This window comes from Urocitellus parryii, chromosome 4 (assembly GCF_045843805.1).
Source record: "Urocitellus parryii isolate mUroPar1 chromosome 4, mUroPar1.hap1, whole genome shotgun sequence".
Classification (NCBI taxonomy): domain Eukaryota; kingdom Metazoa; phylum Chordata; class Mammalia; order Rodentia; family Sciuridae; genus Urocitellus; species Urocitellus parryii.
Window position 1 is genome coordinate 157,757,064 of NC_135534.1, and position 14,182 is coordinate 157,771,245.

General features: G+C 38.0%; 1 protein-coding gene across 1 annotated transcript in view; it reads left to right on the forward strand.

Annotated features, from left to right (window-relative positions):
* The first annotated feature begins 1,347 nt into the window (after positions 1-1,347).
* Positions 1,348-14,182, forward strand: part of Snapc3 (small nuclear RNA activating complex polypeptide 3) — a 34,499-nt gene continuing 21,664 nt past the window's right edge. Inside the window, exons 1-3 of the mRNA XM_026398603.2 lie at positions 1,348-1,673; positions 2,691-2,768; positions 13,256-13,340. Of these exons, the coding sequence (XP_026254388.2) occupies positions 1,357-1,673; positions 2,691-2,768; positions 13,256-13,340 (480 nt within the window). The 5' untranslated portion in view covers positions 1,348-1,356. The remainder of the gene's footprint in view (positions 1,674-2,690; positions 2,769-13,255; positions 13,341-14,182) is intronic.

Genomic DNA, 14,182 nt, shown 5'->3' on the forward strand with positions numbered 1-14,182 from the left:
TCATTCTATCTTATTGCATAAGCATTTAACTCTCTCTTTGGGTTTTCATTATCATAATGAAGGCTCCTTTGTCACATAAAGCTTGTATTAAGCAATACCTGTGTTTTTGTCCTGTTAATATTTCTAATGTCTTTTTTTTTTTTTTTTTTTTTTTTTGGTGGTGCTGGGGATGGATCCCAGGGCCTTGTGCATCCAAGGCAAGCACTCTACCAACTGAGTTATATTCCCAGACCTTCTAATGTCGATTTAATTCCCAAGTCTAGCTGACAGGAGAGGTAAAATTTTGCCTTCAGAACTTAATGGGAAAGTATAGTGGAGGAGATGGTCTCAGCGGCAATAGCTCCAAGTCACTTGGCTTTTTTCTCCACTTTCTGCCTTTGCTTATATAATTCTTGCCTCTTTTCCTTGTAACTCTTCTACGAGAAGATACAGGTTCTGTCTAGGATACAATTTTAGGTTCTAACAGGTGAGGGAGAGCTTCTTAGTTAACAGGTTAAAATCCCAGATTATGATTGGCTTTAGTTAAGTCGCTTGCTCATCCTTTGACCAATCACTGTGGCAAGAGTAGGAAGGGTTATATGCTTGGCAGCCCCAGGAGTAAGGAAAGTCAGGACTGAGAAATGGTGCTAGACAGACAAAAACAGATGTCTCCTACAACAATGTACATACTACAACATGGATAAACCTTGAAAGTATTTTGATAAGTGAAAGAAAACAGTCACAAAAAGACTATCTATTATATGATTCTATTTATATTAAGTGTCCAGAATAGATTAATTTTAAAGACAGATTAGTGGTTGGCTCCTACTGGAGTCATTGAGTTGGGAGTGGTGGCCACACTCCATAGGCACTACTGTGCATATATGCAGCACTGCATAAATACACGCACGAACATGGGGCCTTTGGGGAGGTTCTGAAGGAGCAGGATCTGGAGGGCTGGCTCCCAGTGTCTCTCAGGCTCTAGGGCTATTAAGCCAGCAACATAATCTGCGAACACCGGAGTCGAGGAAAAGTTCCGCACCCACCCGGCGGGGCCAGAAGGAAGCTACGACCTGATTCGAGCGATCGGCTACGTAACCATCGGGGTGGGGAACCAACAAGACCCGCCAGGCCGACGAGAATCCTTGGCGTCCCCAGTACCGCCCGCGCGGAGAACAATGCACTGGGCCCTGCCCACCAAGCCTGGCGAGGCCGCGCCCAGGGCGGCCGCCGAGCCCGCCGGGAAATGTAGTGCCTACAGCCGCGCCCGCACCGCGCCGCCGCTCGCCGGCCGGGCGCCGCTCGCAACTACAAGTCCCGTCACGCTCCGCGAGGTCCTGCTCGCTAGGCTTCTGCAGGGAAGTGAGTGCGGCGAACATGGCTGAAGACTGTTCGGCCGTCCCAACGTGCAGTGGGATGGGTGGCCGGCAGGGCCCGGTCCCCAGCCCTGGAGGCTGCAACTTCCCAGAGTACGAGCTTCCCGAGCTAAACACGCGCGCTTTCCACGTGGGTGCCTTTGGGGAGCTATGGCGGGGCCGTCTGCGCGGGGCCGGAGATTTGTCGCTAAGGGAGCCTCCGGCATCCTCGCTGCCCGGGAGCCGGGGGTCTGCTGATTCTGACCTGGAGGATTCCGCAGTGGCCCGGGATCTGGGCTGCAGTCTGGAGGCAGCGGCCGAGCTAAGGATGGTTTGCGGGTGAGTGTGGGTCGGGGACTTGTCATCTTGGCCAGGAAGGGTGCAGCTTTGCCCTCACGGTCCCCTGGGACTCGGGCCTGCTGAGGGCCTGTCGTTTAGACCCGCGATTAAAGGACCTCCTTGCAAAAGCTTTCAACCTCCAGAACCTTCTTGGAACCCTGGGAGAAGTCCCAGGATCCAAATGCATACAGTTTCTGCGAGTTAAGAGTAAAGGAACAACAAGATAGCAACAAAAACGACTAATTTTTCTATTCGGCAATTTTAAAGGTCTCGTTAATAAAGAAAAGCAGCCTGGGTAACAGCGACCGGTGTCTGCCACAGTCACTTTGACAGTGGAAGAATCTGAAGTAGTGGTGAGCCTGGAGGGGACTTAATCAGAGGAGTATTAAAATCCTTACTGTGGACTGTTGGAGCCTCCTGAGTATGCTATTAGTGAAAAATTACCAAAAAGCTCCTTATGTGAGGTGAAAATATAAAAAATAACTTGTAATGAGCTCTTTCTTCACAGTACTGATTGCCTTCAATTGGTCTATGTCCTTTTCCTTATAAAATATCTGCATAGAAATTATTACCTTGATTTCCAGCTTCCTTTTAGCTGCCTGCTGGATTTTTCCTGACTTCTTAATTATTCAGTGATGTATTTAGGGGTGTGCTCTTTCTTTCTTTCTTTCTTTCTTTCTTTGGTACTGGGGATTGAACCTCGGGCCTTGTGCATTCAAGGCAAGCATTCTATCAACTGAGCTATATCCCTAGCCCCCATGCTATTACTATTGACAAGATTTTTTGGTGACTTTTTAAAGTTTTCATTTTCTTTTTTTTTTTTTTTAAGAGAGAGAGAGAGAGAGAGAGAGAGAAAGAGAATTTTAATATTTATTTTTTAGTTTTTGGTGGACACAATATCTTTGTTTGTATGTGGTGCTGAGGATCAAACCCCGGCCGCACGCATGTCAGGCGATTGCGCTACCGCTGGAGCCACATCCCCAGCCCAAAGTTTTCATTTTCTTCTTTTTGTTTTAGCCTTGATAAACTGAAATGCCTTGAAGAAGGTGAGGATCCAGAAGTTATTCCAGAGAATACTGACCTGGTGACTTTGGGGTATGGATGACTTTGTTCTTGTCATATATTGTTTATTGTTAATTGTCAAGAATTGAACCCTGGAGCCTGCTAGGCACACAAACTATCACAAAGTTACACCACCAGTCCATGTACTATTCATTTAAACATTTTTTAAAAACAATTATTTTTTAGTTGTAGTTGGACACAGTATGTTTATTTTTCTTATTTAATTTTTAGTGGTGCTGAGGGTCAATCCAGGGACTCGAACAGTGCTAGGCAAGTGCTCCACTGCTGAGCCACAACCCCAGCCTAATGTAAATATTTTTTGAACATTGTATTTTGAAAAGTTAATTAATAATTTTAAAAAGTTACTAAGTAATATTATCCATATATCCACTTAATAAATTCAAATATTGTTACCATTTGGCCATATTTGCTTTAGCTGTGTGAATAATGAGGTGCAGCCATATGTCTTTTTCTCTTGCTCTACCATTCAGTAAGTTGCAAACATTATGATAATTTGCCCCTAAGTACATGAGCATATAGCTCCTATAAGTATCATTTTTGTACATCATCAGGGTCATATTCCCCCTAAGAAAATTAATAATAAATGTATAGCTCCTCATATCCAGCACACTTTCAAATTTGTGTTTACTTTGTGTATTTACAAAGGTAGCTAATCTGCTTAGATTTGAGGTGCAGGCTAAATACTCTGAAAGTGGGTCTCAATATCTGTGGTAGAGAATGAGTTTTTGTTTTTTTAATTTTTAATCTTTGACAGATCCATATTTTTGTGAAATACAATAAAAATAAATATTTTTGTTTTAACGGTACTGGGGATCAAACCCAAGGCCTTATGCATGCTAGGCAAGTACTCTACCACTGAGCTACATCCCAGTCCCCCAAGACAAAAAAACAAATGTAAGTTCAAATGTTTATTGTTAATGAAATTCAACAGACATAAAGTTACTCTCTGCTTGTAATGAAAGTTTCTAAATGCTTACTTTTCTTTTCTGTTCAGATTGAATAGAAATAGGTCTCAGATCACTTCCATTCTGCCAGCCACATCTTGAGAAGCCTTGCTTTATGATAATGCTATAGAGAAATTGTGTATAATAGTGAAATTTGTAACTGCTAGTTTATGGTCCACTGATCTTATACCACCTCAGCTATGTTTTGTCATCCTTTATCCTACCTCATTTCTGCTGTCTCCTCAAATATTTAGGCAGTCATTTCAACTCTGCCGTGGTTTCTTTTGTCAAATCTGTTTCCTTGAAATCCAATACTAGTGTTTGCATTAGTAATGTTTGGAGTACTATGAAAGGCTTCTGTCATCCTAAGTCCCATCATTTTTCCCTTCTGATTTATTCATAATTCACTTGAGTATGCTGTTTGTTAGGAATTGCCAGTGACTCTACATCTTTTGTGTGAAAAATTTTAAACTTTTTTATCTAGACATTGAAGCTTTTCACAGATCGCCCAAATCCATCTTCCCAGATTTTTTAAAAAATTTTTTATTTTGAGACAGTGTCATCACTAAGTTGCTAAAGCTAGCTTTGACTTGTAATCCTCCTTCCTCATCCTCCCAAGCCACTAGAATTGCAGACATGAGCCACCATGTCCGGCCAGATTTATTTTCAACCACTTACTCTTTCACATGGCTCAAGATGCACATGACCTTTTTCCCATCTGAAACCTACTGCATCTCTAAAGCCATATGATTCCTTTGCAGAGCACCACAACCCTTTCTTCCCTTAGGAAATTGGTGTGTCTATATTGCCTTGAATTCTAACATGTCTAAAGTTTTGGGGACTCACATGAGAATGCAGATTCCTTCATCCATGTATTGTCCTAAGTCTGCTGTATTGCCTTGCTGCAGTTGTTCTGTACTATTATTGGATTTGTCTAAAATGTACATCTGATTGTGTTATTCTCTGGTTTAAAAACTTCTGATGCCCTTAGGCTAAAGTTCTGAATCCTTAAGTGGCTCACAAAGGCCTCTGTGGAATGGATTTTGCTGATCTTTTCATCTTTATCTCTGTGGTGTTCCAGCTATACTGTGCTGTGTTTCTATTCCTTGGAATGTGCTCTCTCCCTCCAGGAATTTGCGTAGAACAATTACTCTTCCTTACCCTCCTGATCTTGCTGACTTCAACTCATCCTTCAAGCCTTAGCTAAATAAATACTTAGATTGCTTGTATGTTTGTGTAGCACCCCATGCCTCTCTATTGCAGTACTCATCTATACTTTTAAAATTTTTTGTCTTAGCTATACCTAAAAGTTCCATAAGCAGGTCCAGGGATATAGATCAGTGGAATAGTGTTTGCTTAACCTTCTTGAGGCCCTGGGTTCAGTCTCTAATTCCATAAACTATATCTGTCACACTTATTGCTCTTGCCCCAGGTCCTAGATTTGTGGCACATAATAGGGAGTCAATAATTTGTACAATCAGTGGAATAAATGAAGCTTTCATATGACTGTGAAAATGATTTTTAGAGATAGATTGAAGAAGAATGGTTGGCGATAATCATAAGCAAAGCAGTATTATGCTTTTACTATTATTAACACATTAATTGACTTAAAAGTATTTTATTAAGCCATGTTAAATAGCAGTGTTAAGACTACTTAACGCATTGATTCCTCTGATTGCTTTCTACTGCTAGGACACATGGGTTTCCTTCATTGTCTTCCAGTCCCTGCAATCTTAGGATATGTGGGTCAAATTATATATATCATCTAATGTAAAAGTTGTCAGTGGAGTACTTAGCTGGGATTGTTTTGACATACTGCAAAACTGTTGTGTTTTAAACTTAGCTAATATTATTATTATTTTTAAATTTGGTTCTGGGGATTGAATTCAGGAACACTCGACCACTGAACCACATTCCCAGCCCTATTCTGTATTTTTTATTTAGACAATGAGTTGTTTAGTGCCTTTCTTTTGCTAAGGCTGGCTTTGAACTTGAGATCCTCCTATCTCAGCCTCCTGAGCTGCTGGGATTACACGCATGAGCCATCAAGCCCGGCTAATGTTAATTTAATAATCCTATAAAACATTAGACTTGTTGCAAAAGCCTAAATTTTTGTCTATTCCTCCTTCTGTAAATCTTCCCTCCCCACCCTACTAAAAACTTAATGTAAAAACAAAACCTTAGGGCTGGGGATGTGGCTCAAGTGGTAGCACGCTTGCCTGGCATGCGTGCGGCCCGGGTTCGATCCTCAGCACCACATACCAGCAAAGATGTTGTGTCCGCCGAGAAAATAAATAAATAAATATTAAAAATTGGGCTGGGGATGTGGCTCAAGCGGTAGCGCGCTCGCCTGGCATGCGTGCGGCCCGGGTTCGATCCTCAGCGCCACATACCAACAAAGATGTTGTGTCCGCCGAGAACTAAAAAATAAAAAAATAAAAAAAAAAAAAAATTAAAAATTCTCTCTCTCTCTCTCTCTCTCTCTCCCCCCCCTCAAAAAAAAAAAAAAAACCTTAAAGTAAGTAAATTTCTGGTGCCTTTTATTCCTTGCATCTGATGAAAGAACTACTTGACTCAATTTATGCATGTAAGGGAAAAAAAATGTAGTTACTAAAGATTTGATTCTTTGATACATGCTACCCTCCTTAATCCATAACAAGTTAAATAACTATCTCTAATACTTTTGAAATTTTTTGACCACTTAAAACAGAAGATCTTAATTCTGAGGAGTCAAAGAATGAGAATTATTACTGTACATTGTGCTATTAAAATTTAGCTGTTTCCCAAAAGTTTCAGCACCCTTACTTTTTTTTGGTACTGGAGATTGAACCCAGAGGGGTTTACCCCTGAACTGTACCCCCGGCCTGTTTTTTATTTTGTGTTTTGAGATGGTATCTCACTTAAGTTGTTGAGGCTGGCCTTGAACTTGTGATTCTACTGCCTCAAGACTTCTGAGCTGCTGGAATTAAAGGCATGCATCACTGCACCCAGCAAACTCCCTTACTTTTAAACAATAATTTCTGTTATATTATTTTGCCCATCCCCCTCACTTTTGTAGCCAAAAAAAGCACCGTTTACTGATCCAGTACATATTCTAGTATATACTAGATGAAGGTGAAAAGGAGACATTTTAGAGTCCTGCAAGAAAAAAAGAACCACAAAATTAGAGGCTTTACAATTCTTATCCCATAACCAAAACAATCATGAACAATTTTTAAAAACTAAATTCTTATATATCTGAACTTTGACAGAAAAGAATACTATTAAATTAGGAATCTTGTAAACTACCACCACAACTCCAAAGTAGCACTAAAACAAACAAGAGGAAATAAAATCCAAAGAGAATTTACTGCAGAAAATCAGGAAACAAGTGTTTATTCAGATCAACTTGGGAAACTATTTCCTTTTCCCAGAAAATAACCAGGAAACAGAAGCAAGCTTAGGTCTATACTCAACACAATTGAATATACTCAAGCATTTGAGAGTATAGAAACACCTTGAATTAGAAATTTAAAAACTAAATGGAAGAAAAAATAAACTAAGTGAAAATGATGGTGAAAAGGAGAAATGGAAAAGGGATTGTGGCATGTATAAGAAAGAAATAAAAGAAAAAGGTAGAATTATAAGTGAATAAATTAGGAGATACCCTAGAGAGATACTGAGATGAAAATTTAATGAGACTCTATGAAGGAAGGCTTGAAAACAACCAAGAGAATTGAAAATTATATAAAGAAAAAAAGTATAATGAGAGAAAGTGTTGAGAATGGAGGACAAGTAAAGATGATGTATTATCAGAGTCCCTGGAAAAGGAAAATAAAGCAGTGGAACAGAATTAATGTTTAAAAATAGAATCTAAGAAAAATTTCCATAAGGGAAACAAAAGCTAAAATTTACAAAGTGAAAGGCTCACTGCATACGTGGGAAGATTAACCCAGAATTATCAACTTGGAAATATAGCTTAGTAAAACTGCCATATTTATCAGAGATAAATATAAAATCAGCAAGTCTTCTAGGCAAAGCAGAAGATAACCTACAAAGGCAAACTTAGAAAAAGCAGAAGATGTTTCGGAGCTAACATAAAAAGCAAGAAGACAATGTAGCATTATTTTTTAGGAATTTATTTATTTTCAGAATTTTATTTATTTTTGTTTGGTTTGTGATGCTAGGCATTGAATCCCAGGGCCTTGCATATGCTAGCTGAGTACTCTGCCACTGAACTACGCCCCCAGCCATTGAACTAAGGACTTTATATTCCGTTGAGGTATATAAAGTATTGAAGGTACGGAAAAAGTTTTTCAACATGGAAGAACATAATTCCTGCAGCATTTCTGAGGAAAGACAGGAGGATAAGCCTCATCCAACCAATTGATGATTGAAAAATTTTCAGCAAAATGACTAATAAGGTGAGGATAAGTGTGAAAGACCAATGTACAGTGTTTGTGTGTTGAAGTATAATATTGCAACTAAAAGAAAGAAAAGAGATTAATGTATAGGCATTAGATGGGTTTTAAATAATTCTGAGGGGATAGGGGGAAATCCTGACTCAAAGAGGCTAAAAATAAAAGAGTTGAACAAAAGTATATCAGAGACCAGTCCCAATGCTCCAAAACCTTGAAGAAAGACACTTTTATCTTTTTGATGGTATAAGGGTTGAACCCAGGGTTATATGCATGCTAGGCAAGTATTCTACCTTTGAACTATATTTCCAGCCTGTCTATTTATTTGGCTATTTTTTGATGCAAGGTCTTGCTAAGTTGCCTAAGCCTACCTTGAATTTGTGATCTTGCCTCAGCTTCCCTAATAGTTGAGATAACAGGTGTGTACCACTGCACCCAGCTCAAGAAAAGCTTAATTATTTTTATGAAGCAGACATGGCACTGATGCTTAAACTAGATGGGGACAGTACAGTGAAAGAAAACTTGATACCAGTGTTATTCAACACAAAATATCAGGTAATCCAACACTATATTAAGAAGACTATACTATTTCCAAGTGGGATTTATTTCAGGAATGGAAGTTTGGTTTAATATGAAGTCTAAAGAACAAATCACTTGTTTCCAGAGATGCTGAGAGGCTTAAAAACATTTAACACTATTCCTTATAAAACATTCAAGGAAATAGAAATCGGAAGGATGCTGTTCTGACATGGTGAAATACATGTAACTTAGTTGTAAACCATGTGTCTTATTCAATAGAGAAGTAATCCGGGAATTTCAACTAAGATCTGTAACAAGGCAAGCATGCCCACTATTGCCACTACTTTGCAACATTTTCCTGCAGGTATTAGCTGTTGCAGTTTACTGGAAAAATCAATTAGAGATATAAGAGTAGGTAAAGAAGTAAAAACTAGGGGCTGGGATTGTGGCTCAGTGGTTGAGCGCTTGTCTAGCACGTGCAAGCCCTGGGGTTCAATCCTCAGCACCACATAAAAAAATAAACAAACAAAATTGAGGTATTGTGTCCAATTATTTCTAAAAAATAAATATATATATTTTTTTTAAAGAAGTAAAGACTCCATCTGTAGATGATACAAGTGTACCTGGAAAATCTCAAAAGAAATTAATGCTAAAACTAAACTAAGAGATTTAGTGAAAGAGAAGAATACAAAATTGATATATATAAATCAATAGCCTTGCTAGGTACAGTGTTTCATTTCTGATATTCCAGCTCCTTGGGAGGCTAAGGCAGGAGAATCATAAGCTGAAGGCCAGCCTGGGCAACTTAGTGAGACCCTGTCTCAATAAATAAAGGGGATGTAGTTGAGTGATAGAGCATTTGCTCAGTGTGTGTAAGGGCCTGGGTTCAATCCCTAGTATTGCAAAAAAAGATAAAAAAGAAAAGGAAAAAATAGCCTTCATATATTGGAAAAAATGCAGTTAGAGGACATAATAGTAGAGAAAATGTCATTTGCAATTGCAAAAAGTCAAATACTTACAAATATATTTAACAAGAAGTATATAAAAATTATGTATAGAGGAAAATTTTAAGACACTGCCAAAAGAATCAGAACACTTGAATAAATGAAAGATACTCCCTGTTCTTGGATAGGAAGACTAAACACAATGAGTCTTTTCTTTCTGAGTTAAAATTTATAAACTTAATGTAATACCAATAAAAGTATTGTTAATAATAAAAATTATTTTATGGAGTTAGACAAGTTGATAATAAAGTTCATATGGAAGACATGGAAGAAGACCTAAGAAAATTTGGGGTAGAAGGGAAATTATAAAGAGTAGTGGTTTTATTAGATAATAAAATACACTTAAGACTTTTTAAATTACAGCAATGGGAATTGGCTTATGAATAGACAAATTGTTCAACAAAGCACAATAAAGTCCCGAGTTAGTAAAATACATAATAAAGTTTAAGTATGACACTCTTCCCAAGAACATATTCCAAACAGATTAGAGATCAAAATATATGTAGAGTCCGAAACATACAAACCTTAGTGGAATAAAACTGATTGAAATTCAGAGGAATTTTTTTAAATGTTTATTTTATCCATTTAAAAAAATTTTTTTAATTGTTGATGGACCTTTATTTTATTTATTTTTATGTGGTGTTGAGAATCAAACCAAGTACCTCATACATGCTAGGCAAGTGTTTGTTCTACCACTGAGCTACAACCCCAGCTCCTGAGGAACTTTTTTTAATTGATAAAATTGACTACCTAATATTAAAAATCTTTTCATGGCAAAAAAACAAAAACCCATGAAGTCCAAAACAGCTGTCAAGCTTAGAAAAAGATATTTATAATATGCACCATAAAAAGCTAATATTCGTGGACTGGGGTTATAGCTCAGTTGGGAGAGTACTTGCCTCGCATGCACAAGGCCCTGGGTTCAATCCCCAGCACCGTAAACACACCCCAAAAAAGGTAATATTCCTAATATGTGGGAACTAACTGCTAATAGTCGAGGCAAAAAAAGACACAAACTAATAATTCACACACACACACATACACACACACAAAGATAAAAGTAGGGTCTGAGAATGTAGCTCAGTGGTAGAGCATTTGCTTGGCATGTACAAGGTCCTGGGTTTAATTTCCTGCACAACAAGTTTAAAAATGAAATTGACAAACATTTTTAAATTTTTTATCTACCATACTCATTAGAGAAGTGAAAATTAAAACTGCATTGAGTTGCCTTTACTAGCCTATCGGTGACCGTAAATTTTAAAATATGCATTATTTTGATAAGGCTGTGGGAAACCGGTGTTTTCAAACATTGCTGATGAGAATGCAAATCGATCCAACCTATATGCACTTCCCTTTTGACTCAGCAGTCCCACTTATAGCAATCTATACTGAAGATATCCCTCCAGCAATAAGGAAGTAAATGTGTATAAGGTTATTTGTATTGTTTGCAGTTGTGAAATATTTGAAATAACTTATCTCCACATACATAAAAGAGTATCGAACACACTGGGAGATTCACACAGTGGAATATTTTGCAGCTATAATAAATGATGAAGAAGGATGAACCCAGAGAATGATTTCTAGAGAGGATTTATAGTAAGTGAAGAAAGCAAAACCCAAAGCAGATGCCACCCTTCATGCAAAATGATGTGCGGGGTATAATTCACTGGTTCTCATCTGTAAATTTACATTTTTATTGCCTGTTCTGTAAAAATAGACCATGACCCCTTAATATTTTTCCTTTGGGAACTGGCGCATTGTTCAGCTGTTCCAGTGAAAAAGGGCAATGAAGAGACCTTGGGGCACTTGAGGGATCTGATGTGCTGGCTCAGCATGATCCCACAGTGCACGTAGCTTCCCCAGTGCCCAGCCCCTGCAGTGCACTGCAGTTTTTCCCTGCCACCCACTTCCTTAAACAGTTTTTTTTTTTTTTTTTTGGCACCATTAAAGGTGGATTTCCAGCAAGATCCACTGATATAGCACTGCAGCAACTTTTTTTTTTTTCCATTCATTGAGTCATAGCCAGGTCTCCTGCACTAGTTCTGGATCTTAGTCCTTAGAGGAGAAAAGGACTTCTTGGGCCTTCTTACTCAGCGCTAGGAGTAGGGTGTTCCTTTTGTCTACAATTCCCTTTGCTTCCTTGCAAATCCCTCTTTATTCCAGTCTTTGGTTAAACTTAATAATACTTAGATTAAGCTTTCTCTGTTCAAATTACTGTTCGGTTTTTTCCTCCTAATTAAATCAGAATGATATAGAAGAAGCTAAAATTAAAAAAACACAGGTATTTGAACAAAAAAGAAATGGAAAGGATAAACCAGAAGTATAGTGATTGATTGCCTGTAGGAGGCAGGTGGGAAAGGGGCAAAAAGAAGAAAGAAAATGGGATCAGGTTACTAAGGACAAAGAAGGCTTGACACCTCTGACTCTTTCAAGCTATAGTAGTTTTACATCTCGCATACCCCAAAAGTAATCAGACAAAACCAACCAAGATGTACAAGGGGGGCCCCAAAATAGAATAAAAAAGTCTAACAAATGAACCTAACTCTATTCCAAATGAATAATGTACCAACACTGAAGAGGAGGGGAAAGAAGGAATTAACTTAAGTCTACTACGTAAGGAAATCTCTGTACTGATGTAAGACCGAGGACAAAAAGAACTGTTCATGAGTTAGTTTTTCTTATAGGATTCATGGGATTTATTTTTACTAGAATTAAACTAATAAGTAGATTGCCAATCGTGAGAGCTGGGTTTCTCTCTTGAGGAAAAAGAAGTTAAAAACAAAGAAGGCTAAATCCTGTGGTTTTAGTTTGAACTCCCTCATTTATACCCCAAACTGGCGATTAGGCCCTGGAATGCTCTATTGTTGAGTTACATTCTTGATCCTTTAAATTTTTATTTATTTTTTGGTACTGGGGTTTGAACCCAGGGTCACTTTTATCACTGAACTGTCTCCCTGTTTCTTTTCAGTTTTTTATTCTGAGACAGTTTCGTTAAGTTGCTGAGGCTGGCCTTGAACTTGTGATTCTTGTGCCTCAGCCTCCTTAGTCACTGGGATTATAGGTATGTGCCACACACCTGGCTTATTTTTTAATTTTGAGATGGGAACTTGCTAAGTTGCCCTGGCTGACCTTGAACTTGTGATTCTCCTACCTCAGCCTTCAGAATAGCTGGAATTACAGGTGTATACTACCACACCCAGCTCTTGATTTTAAATATATTATAGAAATACAGTTCCTTGTGCAGGCTTGAGTTAGCATACATATGTATATTTCCTTCCTGTCTCAGGACAGACTCAAGGGGAGGAAGGAAAAATAAGTGATGCCTGTGGGATCCTGAGTAGGAATCTGGAATGGGCAACGGAGAGTCATTGAATTAAATTGTGTGAAGGTTGGAAAAGGTCTGTAGTTAATAATGTTACATTAATGTTATTGTCCTATTCTTGATCCTTGTTTAATCATATAGGATGTTAACTTAGGGGAAGCTGGGCAAGAGATATAAAGGAACTCTTTGTACTGTTTTTGCAACTTCTCTTTGTCTTAAACTAGTCTACAATAAGAAGTTTAAAAAGATTTTTATTTTTTTGAAGTCCCAGAAAAGAATGTTAAACTTTGATTTTTTTGTGTATCTACAACAGGGTTAGAAAGAGGTTCCTGGAACATCGGGAAGAAACCATAACGATAGATCGTGTTTGCAGACAAGAAACATTTGCTTATGAGATGGTAAGACTCTCATCTTTTTTACTGGTGTTTCCCAAGAAACACTCAACTCAGTCATTGGATGCTATTAGTAATGACTGTATGGTAGCTTTGTATTAGATGTGCTTAGTTGAAAAACAAACTCCATTGAGACTAAGAACTAGTTAGAGAAAAGGACTCAAAAGAACTCAGTTAAGCACATACTTGACTCAGATGGCTCCCTTTATCTCTGCTTTTGGTTTGGTCTTATTCTCACGAATGCTATATTTATGTCCTTTTTACCATCCTGTTCCTGCCCTTTTTGTTCTGTTTCTGATTTTACTTTAACCACACTCTTAATTCATTATGTCATGTATAAAACCCTAAGAAAAATTTAAGAAGATGAATATTGAGGAATTAGAAGCTACTAGACACACTGAGCTCAGCACTTGCCATGTGTCAGACTCTGTGCTGGGCACTTGATAGTGCAGAAGGGCAGGAATTGTTTCTCCCACTTTATTTTTTTAAATTATGGTAGAATTTAACATAACATACAAATTATTGTTTTAACCACTTTTAAGTGTTCAATAAAATAACATTAAGTATATTTCATAAAAGTATGTAGTCATCGCCATTGTTTTCAGAACTTTTTCATCATCCCAGACGAAATTCCATACCCATTAAGCAATAACTCACAAGTCTCCCTCTCATAGCCCCAGGTGACCACTCTTCTCCTTTAAATTTTTATGAATTTGCCTATTCTAGGTACCTCAGATAAGTGGAGTCATACAATGTTTGTCCTTTTCTATATGGCTTATTTAGTACATTGTCTTAAAGGGGTGTTGATTTTGTATCTAGCTTCTTTGATGAATTTGTTTATTAGCCGT